This window comes from Candidozyma auris, chromosome 3, assembly GCF_003013715.1.
Source record: "Candidozyma auris chromosome 3, complete sequence".
NCBI lineage: Eukaryota > Fungi > Ascomycota > Pichiomycetes > Serinales > Metschnikowiaceae > Candidozyma > Candidozyma auris.
Genome location: NC_072814.1, coordinates 680,233 through 697,534, shown reverse-complemented (window position 1 = coordinate 697,534; position 17,302 = coordinate 680,233). Strand labels below are relative to the sequence as shown.

The following is a 17,302-nucleotide window of genomic DNA, read 5'->3' as shown; positions in this document are numbered from 1 at the left end:
TCATATAGAGGATGTACGGGTGCGCGTTGAGAACAACACCTTCTTGACTTGATACTCTCTAAATCAGTACCTGATTCAAAACAAATAACAACATGGTGGCTATCACAGACGCTCATGATGATTTAATTCATGACGCCGTGCTCGACTACTATGGCAAAAGATTGGCAACGGCTTCCTCAGACAAGACCATCAAGATCTTCGATATCGAGGGAACCGAGAACTACAAGTTGGTGGAAACCTTGGTTGGCCACGATGGTCCCATTTGGCAAGTAGCATGGGCGCACCCTAAATTTGGCTCGATCTTGGCCTCGTGCTCGTATGATGGTAAAGTAATTGTGTGGAAAGAGCAGCCTGACCTGAGATGGTCTGAGATTGCAACTCACGCGGCTCACCTGGCTTCGGTAAACTCTGTTTCGTGGGCACCTCACGAGTTGGGTGCTGTTTTGTTGTGTACTTCATCTGACGGAAAAGTTTCGTTGTTGGAATTCAACGATGATGGAACCACATCCCATGTTATCTTCGATGCCCACGCGATTGGCGTGAACCTGGCCTCCTGGGCGCCATTGGGCGCTTCAAGCGCCAAAGATGTTGGAAAACAACAACGAAGGTTTGTTACCTGTGGCTCTGATAATTTGGCAAAAATATGGAGGTACGATGCTACTCTGAACTCCTATGTTGAGGAGGCAACGTTAGCAGGGCACACAGATTGGGTCAGAGACGTTGCGTGGTCTCCATCGATATTGGTCCGCTCGTACATTGCAACTGCCTCCCAAGACCGTACAGTTCTCATCTGGTCTCAAGACAGTCAGGGCGTCTGGCAAAAGCAACCATTAACTCCCGAGCCATTCCCCGACGTGTGTTGGAGAGCCTCATGGTCATTGCTGGGGAACATCTTGGCTGTATCAGGCGGCAATAATAAAGTGACGCTATGGAAGGAGAACTTGAAGGGTGACTGGATGTCTGCTGGGGAAGTAGAGCAGTAAGTGCACGAGATAAAGGCAAATAAAATGTACGGAACCGAAAAGGATTACCTGATTCACTGTATTTTACTACCACAAGCATAAATGAACTTTTAGATGCTGGGACCGTGAGAATCGTTATCTAGAAGCATGCTATTGATATGCTATGTATAAAATGACCTCCTCACATCTCGTTGATAGTAGCTGTAAAGATTGCCTGGACGTCCTTGGATGCTTCGTTGGCACTCTCCAAAACTTCATCGTGAGAAGCCATGCCCTCGTCTAATGGCTTGGGCTTCTCTTCGAACGCACTAGGAGGCTTCTCGCCCAAACCAGCATTGGTGATGAGCGATAATGCTAACACATCCATGCCACAGTGACGGGCGACAATGACTTCAGGAACAGTCGACATGCCCACAACATCACCGCCCAAAGTGCGGATCATGCGGACCTCTGCTCTAGACTCGAAGGTTGGACCGGCCGCAAAAAAATAGGTTCCCTCGTGAATAGCACGCGTAACGCCCAACTGACTAGCTTTTTTGAAAAACAAGTGGCGCAACTCGTGGCTGTATGCATCTGAAAGAGGTTGGAATCTAGGACCGAACTCTTCCAAGTTGGGCCCTTTCAAGGGGTGGAAGCCTGCAAGACCAGGAAAGTTGATGTGGTCTTCTATAATCATCAAATCGCCAGGTTTGTACTTCTCATTCACGCCACCAGCAGCGTTTGTTACTACCACGGTCTGGACATTCAAAAGCTTGCACAACCTGACAGGGAAGGTTGTCTCCTGGAAAGTGTAGCCTTCATAAAAATGTAACCTTCCAACCATGCAAACCACTGGCACCTTGTTTTCGCCAATTGTGCCGAAAATGAGCTTTCCAGCATGGCCTGGAACTGTAGATGTTCTAAAGCCCGGGATTTCTCCGTAGGGAATCTCCAAACGTGGTTCAGGTGCCAATGTGTTGGCAATGCCGCCTAAGCCAGATCCACATATGATGAGCACTCTGGGTTTGGTGATCGGAGTGTTCGAAAAAGAGGAAAGCTTTTCTCTGATGGAGGCAGCCGCCTTTTCGAGCAACGCCATATAGTCAGCAGAAGCGAGTGTAGACATTATTGAAGAAGATTGCGCTGGGATTACTCTTCTTAGATGAAAAGCGGATAGATGGAAAGCTCAGTGGTGGTCTTATTGTGGAGAGATCGCGATGCAAAAAAAGAAAGCCCGATGCGGGGCTCGAACCCGCAACCTTTTGATTGACCTTAGATGTTTAAGAGTCAAATGCTCTACCGATTGAGCTAACCAGGCTCTTCTTGTTTAAGAGAATGTTTTGGCTTTAATATATGTATCAGAACTAAATGTGAGAAATCACTGCGAAATCAATATTTCAGAATGCTTCTACGACTTTTGTTATACTTTACCTTTATTAAAAATTTTTATACACCATGAATGCCCTGTTTTTCCTCTGTTATCCCAATTTCACTTTGCGGGCTTGACTTTGCTTGTACATACGACATGGTGGTGTCATTTCTTCTTGCAGATGATCCAGGTGATGAGTTCTTGTTCGACGCATCTTGATTCTTGTTTGCAATATCATCATAGCTTGATAATAGGGGTGACGATGGCATATTAACCACAGCGGCTTTCTGCCCATCAAGCTTTTGTTGTGGCTTCCTGATCACATTCATCCCTTTACTGGCGTCACCAAGGGGTGTTTGACCTGCACCAGGTGTGTTTGTATCTTTTGGCGTAGGCTCCCCAAAGAACTGGGACCAATCCTGTTGGTCTGGGCTGGAGCGCAGACTGAATGATTTCATGATCATTTGATCAAAGTCATTGATATCATCTTCCACATTGGGTGGCTGGTTTTCCTTGTCCTCTTCATCCTCGTATAGATTGATCACCCGAGTGTTGGACTTGGTTGCCATTGCTGGAGGGGTATTATCCTTTTTAGTTGATTGGAAGTCCTGTGGTAAATCGATATCTGTGAGAGGACCACCAAATGAGTTAAGTTGGTTCATAAATTCATTCAAATCTTGGTAGTCTGAGACATCAGTTGGAGTGCGTCCATTCGTCTGAGGAGTAGGCTGCTTGCTGAGGTTGACACTAGGTAGAGCCTTGTGCTGATTTCTGATGTATTCATTGATCGCTGAAGGCGCATGCGTTGGAGTTGGGAACTTATGAACATCTACCATTGACCCTGTGAATGGCGATGAGGTCGGGCGCCCACGATTAGCAAGATCCTCTCTCACCTTGAGATCTTTTTTGTACTTTTGTTGCTGTAGATACTTCTTCACAACAGCCTCAGGACGCATAAAACCCTTGTTTCTCAAAAATAAATAGCAGGCATTACACAACGGCCCAAACATACCATCGTAGAGAGACTTGTCGAATTTTTCCGCTCGTTGGATGTTTAGATAGCTCGGATGAAACTTCGTTTCGAAAAATCGCCACGTAATTGAATCATTAGCAGCACAGTTCTTATTAATGCAGATTAAGTCATGATCGTGAGGTAATTTGGTACTTGGAATAGTATGTGTTTTTTTGCTATCTAGATCTTCAAGATCTGGTAGCGACTGGAATTCACAAGGATCGCTATTGGGTAAAATTGAATTAGAATGATGCTTTTGATCCACGTGAGGCTTATAAGGTGGTTGCTGTGGAGTGTAAGGAGACGAGGATGTGTCATTTTGAGCGTCAAATTCGTCTTCGTCCTCTTCATCCTCTTCATCAATTGGTCGGCTATTCTCCTGATACTCAGTATCATCAGAACCTTCAGACATCAATTCCTCCTGAATTGGAGATGAGATCATCGAATGAGAGGGAATAGAATGGCTCACCATAGACCTTGTCTTCATGGCTCGCATTGGCTGCAAGCTATTGTCGACAGGAGTCTGGACCGTTGGTGTCAATGGTACGTTGGAACGACGCCTTTTTCTTGCTGGTTTGTCGATGATCTTGGCCAGCATGAATGGAGCCAGGCTGAATCGCTCCTGAATGCTCTTGCTATCATAACGTGAAGGGACATTGGACTTATCTGCGTTAATGATATTGGAGATATGACGATTAGGTGGATGATAAAAGATCGGAAGAGATTTTGTTCTCGTGGCCTTGATGGCGGAGGAGTAGGATGACATGCCTTGTTTCGCAGGTCTGTTTCTGCGAGCTGCCTGAGGCGGCTGGGAGAAAGAAGACTGATTTTGTGGAGACCCTGCTGAATGGCTAGCAGAGTTCATCTTCTCCGCTGTGTTATTCCTTTGTTGTTGTTCGTCCTGAGTCTTGTCGATGACATTAAGTTTGAGCCTGATTTCCAACGTCAACGACGACGTGTTTGCCTTGTCACCAAACAAAAACGAGGCAGATAGGTTTTGGCACACTCTGCCAGGTATGAGATGTTGTTTACTGGAAGAAAGCAACGAGGACAACACGCCGTTGGCCACAAATGGTTCGTCTGGTTGTTCCGTGATATCCTTATAGTAGACAGCGTAGTCCTGATCCTGGAGCTTGAAGTGCTCAGGTGACGACTTAAGGATCTGCTGAACGCAATGCTTGAGATCAAAGGCTCCCAAGGTCACTATGTTGTCCTCCTCTGTCGCCAGGGGAATGGGGATCTGAGCAACTTTCACGGAGTACTGGTTCTTCGACCTAGACAAGAACACCGTCGGGCTGTTGTCAAAAGAGTACAACACCTTGACTTGCATTCTTCGACAGGGCTGGTCCTCTGGAGTCATGTTGAAGAAGCAAACGAATGAATGTGACTCGAGAGAATCAGTATGGATTTGTTTGTGATGTTGTATTCAGGTGGTAACAGAACAAAGTGAGAACGTACGAGTAAACAACAATAGTCAAGTGACAAACGAAGGTCCCGCACGCAGGCCGCAATGTTTTGTCTAGGGCAGAGATGCTCTACCACAGGGTGATGGAAAGTAGGTTGCAGGGCAAAACGCACTCCGCTCCATGTAAACAACGCGACGCGAGAGAAGCCTAGCGAGAGCCAAGCGAATATGGGGGAAGAGGTGAAGAGTTAGGGTTTGGGCTTGAAAGGAATGTTTGAGTTGACTAAGTGTCGGGGAAACCCAAAGCAATTGAGGTTAATTTGTATATTTCTGCCAAAGGCCACCGGGACCTCACCGTTGGCTTCCCAGAGCTGTTATGTTTTCGCAGCCATTTTTCGCGCTGGCACTCTCGCGACCATAGTGATCGCGTCCAGCAAGCAGCCTCACAGGCCGCTGGGGCCATTAGGGCTCGATATTGGGTAATGTGGGAAAGTAACGTGGAATTGGGTGTTTCGTGTTGACTAAAGTGGTGTTGTTTTGGAATTGGGGTCGCGTTTATTCGAGCAAACCGTGGGTAGGGCCAGCTTACTATAGTAGGGCATCAAAAAACGTTTTGCAGCCATTCCAGTCGGAAGAGGAAGGATAGGAGAAATGCCCGCAATACACTGGTTGAGATAAAAGTGATCCAATATCTATCATCTTGCCCAAACTATACAATGCACTTTACTGGGTCTCCGTTTTGTTGTTTCTCTATGTACATGATCTATCGCCATCTATGCTAGTCCCACAAGCTTCTTGATCTCTTGAATGTTTTTGGATGCTACTTCACGAGCCTTGGTGGTGCCGGTTTCCGCAACGTGTGCCAAGTATTGTCTGTCTCCCATCAATTTCTCATACTCTGCGTTCTTCCCCTTGAATTCCTCCACCACCACCTCGGTCACGTAGTCCTTGAGTTCCTTGTGGTTCTTGATCCACAGCAAACTTTCCACGGTCTCATCAATGCTCTTGTCAGTGATTCCCGAAACAATGTTGATCAAGTTCGATACGCCTGGTCTGTTGATTGGATCAAACGTTACACGGCCCTGGATTGAGTCTGTGACCGCCTTTCTGAACTTTTTCGCTATCACATCAGCGCTATCGTTGATATACACTGCCAGGTTCTGATCAGCATCGCTTTTGGACATCTTCTTCTCAGGCGACCTTAAGCTGCCTATTTTCTTCGTAGGCGTGAGAAGCGTCTGGGGCATTGTGAAGAAGTTTCCGTACTTATGATTGAACGTAGAGGCAATACCTCTACATAACTCCAAATGTTGACTTTGGTCGTCTCCCACAGGCACATGAGTCGAGTTATAGAGAAGCACATCGGCTGCCTGGAGTACAGGGTATAACAAAAGCCCCGCTTTCGTTTGTCCCATCACCGATTCACTATATATTGACTGCGACTCGTTGACGTTTGCCTTTGATTTCCACTGTGTCATTCTATTAAGAGCACCCATACTCGTCAAACATACAAGAATCCAATTAAGCTCGGCATGTTCAGGCACGTTAGACTGGTGAAAAATCACACATCGATGTGGATCAAGCCCCAGCGCCAATAGACTGGCAATAGCGCCATCTCTGTTTTCTTTTAGTGTTTTGGGATTTGGCATTATAGTCAACGAGTGAAGATCAGCCGTGCCAAAGAAACAATCGGCCGAAGCTGGTGCCTCATTAGCTATCTTCTTCCAGTTTTTGAGCGCCCCAAGGTAATTTCCCAAATGAATGTTACCAGTTGGCTGGATGAGAGAAAAGATCCTACTGTTGGCAGGAAAGTCGCTAATTCTCTCTATACTTGCCACGGTGGCTTTCGTGCGTAGCGCTTTGAAGGCTGATGATCTTATCATGGTATTATATGAGGATTTCACAATTTATAATACCGCGCATAAGAGTTCCAGATAGATCAATCAGATTTATGACACCCGTGCGTATTTACATTCAGCTATTTCAATTGATTCCATGAATGAAAACAATGCTCTATACTTATATGTAACTTATGCGAAAGAATTGTTGGAGAAGTGTGTGCATCATCATGCTCTGACACCCACTGGTGTGAAGCGGGTCACAGTTTTCGTAGCTGAAAATCTTCCCATGAACATGGAAGAATATTCACTACGAATATTCGTAAATACTAGAGGCTTGCTCCCTTAGCCTAGCTTCATGGCTCACGAAATTCGCCTCAACTTTGCTGTTGTTCGCTTCTTGAGTCTTCAGCAATGAACCCCCCACTTGTATTATTGACCGCAATGCCATACCCATGTAGACGTTTTTCGAGCTTTCGCCTTTGTAGTTTTCTCCACCTGTCTAGTTTGGAATATTCATGCACTTTAAATCCGAAAACCTTAGGTGTGTATGTCACCCGGCTGTGAACAGGGATAGCATGAGGAAAATTCTGGAAGAACATAGCAGGAAATGATGTTCCAAAGTAAGCACCATCTACTATGGCATGCCTGCCCGACTTGGGGTTGTACAAGTCCTCGCATTTCGCACAATATAGCTTTACAGAGTTGATTCTGGGCTGATCGCTCAAGCCAATAGGGAGTAATGGATGCAAGTGGCAGTGTACGCGGGGACAGTAACCAAAATCACCATTTTTGTACTTCTCAAACATTTTGTTGAGCCCTCGCTGTGATAAAATGTATCTTGCGTGGATTAAGCCGTACAATATTCTGGCATTGTGTTCCAAAGCATCTCTGTGTTCCTCTGGCTGGTGCTCGATGTCCGCCATGTCTGTTATGATATCCACAAGCGTGGGGAGTTTGCTTACTTCTTGATTAAGACCTGTTAAGTTGAACCTGTCCCTGATATAGTCATCGTCGATGTCGCAAAAGTATTCATTACCCTTTATTCCCAAGAAGAGATCGATCCAGTATTCGGAGAAATCAGAGCTCAGGTCTGTAAGCTGGTCGTTGCCATTTTCATGGATGCCAGACATTTTTGCCGTTGTCGATATATGCAATGGAGAAGATGTTCAAGGGAGTAATGAGTCTTGATTGAATTTATGGGTGAAGAATGTGTTTTTTGTTCCTCTCGGACTTCCCCCTTGTATAACGGACCGTTTTGACTAGGTGGACCATTCTCCCGATAGGAATTGCATTTGAATTGTAGAGACCATCAAATAATTTAGATCGAGATTTTCAGGACAGAATAGTATGATAAAGAGTTAAAAGCGCCAAATTATCGTCTGAAAGTAATGGTTATATGCCTCTTTCCTAGCAACCATCACGTGATATCAAAGATAAGACCAATTGACTCAAATTATTAGTCCTAAGAAATGATTTAGCAAAGACGGACGTGCTAGTCCCAATTGAGTATTTGGTTCCTCTCTGATGATTTGCTTGTTTTCTTGATCTGCGGTTCTCTAAATTTCATCGTGGGATCAAATCTTTCATTCACTTCACATTTACTTCTGAAAATGGGCTACCGCCTGCGAATTTACTTCCCTAATAGGACACAACGTTTTTTCTTCGAACTTCATGAATGACAAAATAAAATGCCAGCATAGTATGAAACATTTCAATTTCCGGGGTTTCTTCTCAATTCAGTAAACAGATCTTTTGAGACCAAAGACCCTATAACTTCATCGAAGTTGATGTATACAGCCGTAGGTATTGTCCATGGAATAGCGCTGGGTAATGTACGTGCAGGCTCCACAGTACATAACGTCTCTGAGTGAGTCTTGTTAATACCAGAAACGTTCGTCAACCTGCAATGAAGCTATTGGTGCTCCCACAACTTCTCCATGGTGGAGAAGTCCACTCCGTGGACATTGATCTGTCCAACAGCTATGTAGCCACTGCAGGCAACGATGCTGAGATTTTTGTGTGGGACTTTAAACTGCTATCGAATATAGAAGCAGCGTCAGAGGAAGAGCTTCTTAAAATCAAACCAGTCCATGTTTTGAAACCACACAGCCATCCAGTCAAAGTTGCACGATGGTCTTTAAAAAGTCCGTTATTTTTGGCTTCGGGAGACGTAAGTGGGAACGTGTTCCTCACCAATATGACCGATATGTCCCATAAGTTACTATATCCATGGCCCCTGATACAGGATAAAAACAATGAAATAGCAGATATTGCTTGGTCGGCAGACTCGAGGTTACTAGCGTGGAGTACTAGTGATGGTAAGGTACATCTTTACGATGTGCTCAAAGAGACGTACCAAGTTCTCAACCAGGCACAAGGAGACAATACCAAGATGAAAAATACAGCCCAAAAGAGCCTTGCATTCAATCATTCCAATAATAATCTTGTGACCATGGGCGTCGACACGTTCCTTCATTTGTATCAATACCAGTATGACAGCTGCGACAATTATCAGTTCAAGTTGACTAATAAGATCTCCAAGCTCATGAACAACAACCCCACAACGATGGTAACGATAAACTATGAGCGTATATCGTGGTCAAGTGATGATGAGTTCTTCTCCGTACCTTCTGCTAGCAAACAGCATACTTCGCTCATTTCGCTTTTGGCACGGTCTCAAGACTGGGAAAACAAGATTAGTCTTGTGGGCCACGACGTCAATTGTGATGTTGTTAGATTCAATCCTTATATTTTTCAGGGTGATACAGAATCGAATGATTCTCATTCGTACAACGTTTACCACATAATTGCATCCGCTGGCTCTGACAAGACCTTGGCACTCTGGAATACATCCAAAGAAACACCTATCCTTGTGCTTCGTGAGCTTTCCAAGAAGCCAATAGTGGATATATGCTGGGATAACAGCGGCACGAAGTTACTTTTGGCATCGCTAGATGGACACATTTCAGTTGTTAGTTTTGACCAGTTAGAATTGGGAACTCATGTTCCGGACGACCTACTTCAAAAGCTTAAAGACTCACAGAAGGCCAATATAAAGCCTTTTGTTGTGAAGGAATCCGAGTCGTCCTCAAAGCGTGGTCAGAAGGCAACTGTGGAATTGATAGAACAAAAGGATTCTATCAAATTGAGTGATGCTTTTGCAGAGTCCGCTGACAAAAATGACCTGAAGGATACTGCAGCCACGGAAAACGCTAGAGGTGATTCTATTGAAGATTCAACAAATGGAATCGAGGTTCATGGTGACATTCATCCCCAGGTTTTGGAGAGTAATGCGCCAGGCCAGATAGACGACATAATGAGTACAGCCATGGGTGAGCGCACTAGAGTTACATCATCAACAAAAACGAAAGGTGCAAGCTCAAGATCAACGCCAAAGCCCGCGCCAGCTTCTTCAACAGGAGATCAGAAAGTCACAACCAAGAATGGCAAAAAACGCATACAGCCGATGCTCATCTCTAACGGAAATGGACCGGTTTCCAGATCAACTACGCTCGCTAAAGGATCTGATGCAGACTCTCTATCAAAATCTTCATCAAAACCTCTCATGGAATTCGACAAACCTTCTTATGCCGTGTCAGAAGAAGTACGAAAGGAGAGCAAAAGAGACAAAGCACAAGAAGACGGTGGTCCCGTCAAGAAAATAAGACGAGAGTTAGAACCTGTAAAGTTTATTGGAACAGCCGTGTTAAATCCAAACACAGCTTTCGCAAAGGTTAGATTGCTGGTTCCGAAGGTACGTTTAGCGTTTCAAATACCTAGCAGAACGGATGACAGGATATTACTAGATATAAAAAATGGTCAAGGTAACGAGAATACACCTTCTCGTTTGACTTGCTTCAAAAATGAACAGCCCATCTGGAGCGATTTCATACCGAGATTTATCCAATTAGCCACTGAGGGAACAAGCTTCTGGGCCGTTTGCACTGCAGATGGGCAGCTTATAACTTATCATCACATCTCAGGTAAGCGGTTCCTACCTCCCATCGTTCTAGGGTCTCCGATTGTATTCTTGGAGAGCTACGGAGACTATTTAATGGCAGTGACAGCGATCGGTGAGCTTTTTGTTTGGGATATGCAACAACGAAAACTTCATCTTCATTGCCCTCTGTCTCTAGCATCAATTCTTGATCTGCACACCAAGTTTAGGGAGGACACTTTGAGCAAATCAGAGAATATCACCATGTGCTCGATAACATCCAAAGGTATTCCTCTCGTAACGCTCTCCAATGGATCAGGTTATTTATTCAACGCAGATATGGGGGTATGGCAGACAGTCACTGAGGCATGGTGGGCATTCGGCTCCCATTACTGGGATTCAATAAGCGATGATAAGGTTTCTATGGAGTCACATAATCTTACATCGCAAGAACCCAATCACGAATCATCCATATTGGGTCTTCTTGAACATAAGACGAACGAGGAGATTCTTCGCAAGAGTCGTGTGGGAAGAGGAAAGTTTTTCAATAAAATATCGAAGAATTTAATCATGAAGGAAGGGTTTGAAAATCTCGAAAATTCAATTTCTCTCTCACACCTCGAGAACAGGATTCTTTGCTGCGAACTATTAGGCGAGTTTAGAGACTTCCATGACTTTTTAATCACTTACAGCAAAAGAATCTGCGAACTCGGTCTCAAAGCAAAACTCTTCGAGCTTTGTGAGAGGATATTAGGTCCAAACTCAGACAGTGATAAAAGTACCAGCAATTCGCAACTCTGTGGGTACAACAGAGAAGAACTTCTCAAGGAGATCATACTCGCATGTGCACAGTACAGAGACGCTCAAAGAATATTGAACTACTTCGGCAAAAAATTGGGCCTAATCAATGACGAATACTAAATTATAATACATGAACACCGTCTGAACCCTGCAGAACCCCTCTACTGTGTAGGTACGCGTGCAGGTTTGGTGAACCTTTATCTAGATTGAGCATCGATACTCGAGAGCACATCTTAGTAATTATGTTCGAACTTATCAAATCGATACCAGCTCACTCAGATAAAGCATGGAGCGTTCACTCACATAGTACATTGCCCTTGTTGGCTACGGCCCTGAGCGACAAGACTAGTAAAATCTATAAGCTCTCTCGTTCCAAAAACTTCCCGCAGATAGCTAAGTTGGAAGGAACGCATAAGCGATCAGTGAGAGCGGTCAATTTCAAACCACATTTGAAGCTGACAGATACAGAGTTCATTGATCTTCCAGCTTTGGCGTGTGGCTCTTTTGATTCGACGATATCAATATGGGGAATCGATGAGCCCGCTGAGTTTTTGGACGTTGAGAATGAGATGGACGAAGATGAAGAGGATGAGACGGCAGCACAGGCAAAACAAAAGAGAGAAATAGATATACTCACGAGCGCCACAAACGAGTGGAACCTAATGGCATTGATTGAAGGTCATGAGAATGAGATCAAATCTGTTGCATGGAACAAATCAGGAAGGTTTTTGGCGTCCTGCTCCAGAGATAAGACCGTTTGGATCTGGGAAACAGATCCTGAAACACTAGAGGAGTTTGAATGTGTTGCAGTATTGAGCGATCACGAGCACGATATAAAACATATCACTTGGCACCCAGTGCAAAATATCCTTGCAAGCTCCTCCTACGATGATACCATCAGAGTATATAAGCAAGACGATGATGACGATGACTGGTCGTGTGTGGGATTACTCAGTGGTCACCAGGGAACGGTTTGGTGCTCTGCATTTGAAAATCCAAAATCACTCATAGCATCAGCAGACAATTTGAGACTAGTTTCGTGCTCAGACGATTCAACCGTTCGCATATGGGTGAGCCCTGCGCCTGAGGAGCTGAGACATGAACAAGGAATACCCAGCTCGATAAAACACCGCAGTTCTGAAATGCCCTGGGAGCTCGAAACAGTGCTTCCTCCTGTCCACAAGTATGCGATTTATTCTGTTGATTGGTCACCCAAGAGCGGTAGGATAGCCACAGCGGGGGCGGATGGGCAAATTGCCGTCTACGTGTTCGATGGGAAAGATTGGAAAATTGACAGCATTCAGAAAGCTGCTCACGGGGTCTACGAGATCAACTGTCTCACATGGTGTACATTAGAAGAAGGCAATGAGGTACTTGTGAGTGCTGGAGACGATGGTTATATTAATATCTGGGAGGCATAAGTTTACACTGCAGTAATTCACATTACCGACGTATATATCAAAAAATTATAGATATGAGGATAATAGACCCTAGAATACTCAAAAGAATTATAAGACAGCAGCACATGCGCCCACCTGATCTTCTCTGATAGCGCTCAGCCTTTCGTAGCTCTCTAGAGGCGCCTCTTGCATCGGCACTATAACTATTTATATTCTCCTCAATGGTATCTATCTGAAACAGCTGTTCTTGAATGATATCTTGCAAGTTGGAGAATATGTCATTGATCTCCTGAGTATCTTGAGAGATCTGTTGTATTTCACGTTCACGTTCTTCTATCAAGAGGGTCTGCTGCTCCAATTCTTCTGCATTGATTGGCTCGTATGTGATCTGTATACTTTGCTGCTTTTGAGGAACTGAAGTGTCTTCAGTGGAGGTTTCCTCTTCCTGCTGCAGAACAGGCATTTTACTCACATACTGTTTTTGTAAACTGGAGTACTTTTCCTGTAGACTCCTATATCTTTGCAAACTGGACTTTACTAAATTCACTAGAACGCCCTCTTTTTGCCGAAGATATTGTAATGAATCGGAATCCTCGTGATTATTTTCACACTCCGTCAAGTAGTCGTTGAGCAGCTTTGCACTACCATTGATCTTCTTGAAAGAGTCTGTACATTTTCCGGTGACTTCCATGATCTTGTGAGAGATTCTAGAAGAGTTTAATTTGATAGTTTCAACGTCGCTTTGTAATAGCTTCTCATATTGCCCAAGCAAGTTCCTTAAGGACACCAACTGATTATTGTTGATGTTGTATAGGTTATTATCAATGGCCTGAGATAGCGACTCAAACTCAGGGAAGTCTTTGTAGTGATTGGAGGCAGCATCTGCTTCCAAATCGTCGGAGAAAGGGTTACTAAATGACATGACAGTTTTCAGAAGTGGTGACACCTTGAACGCCTCTTATCGGCTATGGGTACTTGTGTCACGAGCCATAAATCACATGGCTATAAACACGTGCATAGATATCTCTATATTCTAGAAATTGACCCTACTTGCAGTTGCAGTAATGCATTCTGCCCGGTATTCTAATACCGTGAGATAGGAGCCCAGCTCCTTTTCTACCCCTCTTATAGATAACGTAAAATATATCACATTAGATGAGCATCTATAAAAACCAAGCCCACCTGTCCAGCTAAGCGGAACTCTATCGTATGTCTATAACAGGGGTCTCAATTGTCAAGCTTCCTCCTCCTCGAGCTTGGCAATGCAGTCAAGAGCAGCCATACAGCCGGTACCAGCAGAGGTGACGGCCTGTCTGTACTTCTTGTCTTGAACATCACCAGCAGCGAAAACGAATGGCTTGGAGGTGTTGGCAGTACCAGGCTCGGTCTTGATGTAGCCAGTCTCGTCAGTTTCAAGCTGGTCAGCGAAGACAGAAGTAGCTGGAATGTGACCAATGGCGTAGAACAAACCGTTAACCTGGAGCTCAGACTTCTCGTTGGTCTTGTTGTTCACAATGTCAAGAGAGGTCAAGACTTTGCCGTCACCCTTGGCCTCGACGGCAGATGTGTTCCACAAAATCTCGATCTTCTCGTTGTTCTTGGCTCTCTTCTGCATGATGGTGGAAGCCCTCAACACGTCTCTTCTGACGAGCAAGTACACCTTGGAGGCGTACTTGGTCAAGAAAAGAGCCTCCTCACAGGCAGAGTCACCACCACCGACAACAGCCAAAGGCTTGTTTCTGAAGAGTGGGACAGCACCGTCGCAAACAGCACAGGCAGAAATACCCTGCTGCCAATACTTGTCCTCACCTGGGATGTGCATTCTCTTGGCAGAAGCACCAGTGGCAATAATAACAGCATCAGTAGTGATAGGCTCAGCGTCTTCGTTCCACTCAGTCCACAATTTGAAGGGTCTCTTAGAGAAGTCGACCTTAGAGATGGTCTCAGTGATGATCTCAGTACCGAATCTCTGCGACTGTTCTCTCATTTGCTCCATCAAGGTGGTACCGTTGATACCTTTGGGAAAACCAGGGAAGTTCTCCACGTCGGTGGTGGTGGTCAACTGGCCACCAGCGGCAATACCGTTAGCCAACATACCCTCATACATGGTGGGCTTCACCTCGGCACGAGACAAGTAGATGGCAGCGGTGTGGGCAGCAGGACCAGAACCAATGATAGTGACTTTGTGGTGTACCATTCTAGAAGTGATTGTATAAGGTTTGATGAATTTTTGAAAGAACACCATGCAGATGGTGGGAAATGGGCGCACTTTATATAATCACAGAAACACTCTCACAAACCGTAGTCTAGCCGCGGGACGATTGACAAATCGGTTGGTGCAGGAGCAAATTGTGTTCACTTGGAGGCGTTATTTCTCGCTTGTGGGTTTGGTAACCGCGAACGGCCGGCCATTCTTTTTTTTGTTGTTTTCTGCTTAGTAGAGTTCAAAAAGCGAGGCCCTCAGGTAGAATGAAAAAAGTCAGGCAGGGGGAAAAAAAAAGAAACCTTCGAAGAAAACGGCGCCGCGCTTGAACCTTACTTCTTCTTCACTGACCCCCACCGAGTCGGATTCCTCCGATCGGACAAGTTGACTGGAGATTAAAATGATTGCGCTGATGTCATAAGCACACATCATTATAGCATTGTTTTCAGATGTTTATTGATTCCTAGCTCTTGGTAGATTTTAATCATTAAAATTTTCTCTTTGGTTTTCAATTTTTTATTTTACTTTATTTTTTCCAAGGTAAATCTCTACGTTGCTTTCGAAATCTTGTCTGTCTCACGCTGACTTTTTTCACTCTGTACCTGAGGAGTCCGCGATCACTACCAAGGTCCAATGCTTACTGAGCGACAGGTTGCTACATGGCCAGAAGCACCCATGGAGGGTTTGCCTCGGACTATGTAATGCGAAAAGCACTTCGTCGTCATGTCAATGAATTTTGTGTTACGTTTTCTCCGAAAATGCCCAGGCTTACGATCACCTGATGGTCGCCTAGTAATGGGTGCAAAATGACGTCCCAGGAGTGTTTCATTAAGAAAACAATTTTGTTGACTCAAAATCAATTGATCCACTTAATGTGGGTATAGTGAAATTGGGTAGTCCCCTGTATTCATATTGCAAAAGGCGCTAGCTGATCAGCCCATTAAACACTGCAAAGACTGAGAAATAAAGGACTCGATCAAGAGGTGAGTTGACATTGCTGATACTCAAAGAAAGCAATCACCTGTAAAAAATGAACCTTAATTAAACCTCACCTGGCCGTCTGTTTGAGCACGAATTGAGTAATCACTGGACTGTGCTGGTATTTTGGGTTTAGTAGCACGTTGGTCATGAACCATTGAAGACCCCTGCGGCGAGACTCTAGCCACAGATCGCTGAACCACATTCGTGACAAGCTGAAACTGTCCTTAGGTGGTAGTGGCGGGATTGAGTCCTTTGGGAATGCCTTGACAAGCTCCCTCCTAAAGTGGTCAATGTCACTATACCTCTTGTAGAGCACAATCAGTGAATGCGATGCTCCGTTAACTACAATTCGTATAGACCACACAACATACTGAGGCGCAGAGTCACCAGAGACAATATGGTAATCTCCAACAAGCACATCGGTGATTCTGGAGGAGTCATCAAACTGACTCGCCGAAATGGTATCGTCAGTGAGCTCAATGGGTACAGGAGCCACTGAGTTGAGGTGAGAAAACGACTCGTTTCGTTGTCGAGGCATCGTCACTTCACTGTGTTGTGATGAAAGTGATGACGGGACTATCTTATGTGGTATGGGCGATGAGTTTGTGGTCAGACTTGGTGGGTTGGGGTCTCCTGTATTAACTCCTACTACTTAGTGCGAGCACCCTCTATTGTAGATGCTCATCTACAGGCACAAACCAAGAGTGAATCTTTGAAATGGACCCTATAGCTAGCAAGTATCCATATTGGAAACGTATTCTACATAAGTTTCAGGCAAGAAGGGATATCCCGTTCAGGAAGAAGTTCTTCATGGGGTACGATCTTCATGGAAACACATACTGGGAGTTCACGTTAGATGGGAACATGGGCCGCTTACGCCGTAAACTCGAGCCGTACCAGCAGTCTTTGTTCAAAACAGATCACTTTGAATCGGTTCCTCCGCAATGGCACCAATGGCTACGTCGTACCAGGCAGAATGCCCCAACCTTGCAAGAGCTCATTGATGACCAGTTGAGGCAGCAGAGAATAAAGATTTTGGCTCAGCACGCGGATCAGAAGTGGCAGAATGAGAAAATGAGACTCGAAAATGAGAATAGAATGACGCTTCAGGCGGAGTTGGACAAAGTCGAGGAGGAGAATAAAAAGTTTCAAGAAGAAGTGGAGAAGGTGAAGAAATCGGCAGCTGAGTCTGAGTCTGCAGCACCAAATTCTGATGATCCATGGGCGCAGGCGGACGCTCAGGCAAAATCTGAAGAGAGCCCAATTGCATCTGCAAGTATCAAACCCAGGAAGTAATATAATATCCACTCTTGTACATAACTGAAGATAATGAAGGTCTTATCGATTATACTAATGCTAGTAAATTTTATAATCTACACGGCTGAAGCTAGCCAATTCTGAGAAGCATGGTT

The 17,302-nt window shown here is 44.8% G+C and overlaps 11 protein-coding genes and 1 non-coding gene across 12 annotated transcripts; 4 read left to right on the top strand and 8 right to left on the bottom strand. All coding sequences in view use genetic code 12, as the record gives it.

Moving 5' to 3' along the window:
* Positions 1-92: 92 nt before the first annotated feature.
* On the top strand, positions 93-983 carry SEC13 (GTPase-activating protein SEC13; the record flags this gene model as incomplete). Its single annotated transcript, XM_029033550.1, has 1 exon — positions 93-983. One exon carries the CDS (start codon positions 93-95, stop codon positions 981-983), a length of 891 nt encoding a protein of 296 aa, XP_028892142.1.
* Positions 984-1,143: 160 nt separating this feature from the next.
* On the bottom strand, positions 1,144-2,067 carry PNP1 (purine-nucleoside phosphorylase; the record flags this gene model as incomplete). The annotated part of the gene is made up of 1 exon (XM_029033551.2): positions 1,144-2,067. The coding sequence occupies one exon, from the start codon at positions 2,065-2,067 to the stop codon at positions 1,144-1,146; it is 924 nt and encodes a 307-aa protein (XP_028892143.1).
* Positions 2,068-2,172: 105 nt separating this feature from the next.
* Positions 2,173-2,259, bottom strand: CJI96_0002945. The gene has a single exon. It is a non-coding gene; the product is annotated as a tRNA-Lys (tRNA).
* A 128-nt stretch (positions 2,260-2,387) lies between these two features.
* On the bottom strand, positions 2,388-4,682 carry CJI96_0002944 (uncharacterized protein; the record flags this gene model as incomplete). Its single annotated transcript, XM_029033552.2, has 1 exon — positions 2,388-4,682. The coding sequence occupies one exon, from the start codon at positions 4,680-4,682 to the stop codon at positions 2,388-2,390; it is 2,295 nt and encodes a 764-aa protein (XP_028892144.2).
* Positions 4,683-5,500: 818 nt separating this feature from the next.
* MSW1 (tryptophan--tRNA ligase MSW1) lies at positions 5,501-6,610 on the bottom strand (the record flags this gene model as incomplete). The annotated part of the gene is made up of 1 exon (XM_029033553.2): positions 5,501-6,610. The coding sequence occupies one exon, from the start codon at positions 6,608-6,610 to the stop codon at positions 5,501-5,503; it is 1,110 nt and encodes a 369-aa protein (XP_028892145.1).
* A 332-nt stretch (positions 6,611-6,942) lies between these two features.
* CKB2 (casein kinase 2 regulatory subunit CKB2) lies at positions 6,943-7,698 on the bottom strand (the record flags this gene model as incomplete). Its single annotated transcript, XM_029033554.2, has 1 exon — positions 6,943-7,698. One exon carries the CDS (start codon positions 7,696-7,698, stop codon positions 6,943-6,945), a length of 756 nt encoding a protein of 251 aa, XP_028892146.2.
* A 776-nt stretch (positions 7,699-8,474) lies between these two features.
* Positions 8,475-11,426, top strand: CJI96_0002941 (uncharacterized protein; the record flags this gene model as incomplete). The annotated part of the gene is made up of 1 exon (XM_029033555.2): positions 8,475-11,426. One exon carries the CDS (start codon positions 8,475-8,477, stop codon positions 11,424-11,426), a length of 2,952 nt encoding a protein of 983 aa, XP_028892147.2.
* Positions 11,427-11,548: 122 nt separating this feature from the next.
* Positions 11,549-12,727, top strand: CJI96_0002940 (iron-sulfur cluster assembly protein CIA1; the record flags this gene model as incomplete). Its single annotated transcript, XM_029033556.2, has 1 exon — positions 11,549-12,727. The coding sequence occupies one exon, from the start codon at positions 11,549-11,551 to the stop codon at positions 12,725-12,727; it is 1,179 nt and encodes a 392-aa protein (XP_028892148.2).
* Positions 12,728-12,764: 37 nt separating this feature from the next.
* PEP12 (SNAP receptor PEP12) lies at positions 12,765-13,628 on the bottom strand (the record flags this gene model as incomplete). Its single annotated transcript, XM_029033557.2, has 1 exon — positions 12,765-13,628. The coding sequence occupies one exon, from the start codon at positions 13,626-13,628 to the stop codon at positions 12,765-12,767; it is 864 nt and encodes a 287-aa protein (XP_028892149.2).
* A 312-nt stretch (positions 13,629-13,940) lies between these two features.
* TRR1 (thioredoxin-disulfide reductase) lies at positions 13,941-14,903 on the bottom strand (the record flags this gene model as incomplete). Its single annotated transcript, XM_029033558.1, has 1 exon — positions 13,941-14,903. The coding sequence occupies one exon, from the start codon at positions 14,901-14,903 to the stop codon at positions 13,941-13,943; it is 963 nt and encodes a 320-aa protein (XP_028892150.1).
* A 1,054-nt stretch (positions 14,904-15,957) lies between these two features.
* Positions 15,958-16,428, bottom strand: CJI96_0002937 (uncharacterized protein; the record flags this gene model as incomplete). Its single annotated transcript, XM_029033559.2, has 1 exon — positions 15,958-16,428. One exon carries the CDS (start codon positions 16,426-16,428, stop codon positions 15,958-15,960), a length of 471 nt encoding a protein of 156 aa, XP_028892151.1.
* A 179-nt stretch (positions 16,429-16,607) lies between these two features.
* On the top strand, positions 16,608-17,186 carry CJI96_0002936 (uncharacterized protein; the record flags this gene model as incomplete). The annotated part of the gene is made up of 1 exon (XM_029033560.2): positions 16,608-17,186. The coding sequence occupies one exon, from the start codon at positions 16,608-16,610 to the stop codon at positions 17,184-17,186; it is 579 nt and encodes a 192-aa protein (XP_028892152.2).
* Between the last annotated feature and the right edge of the window lie 116 nt (positions 17,187-17,302).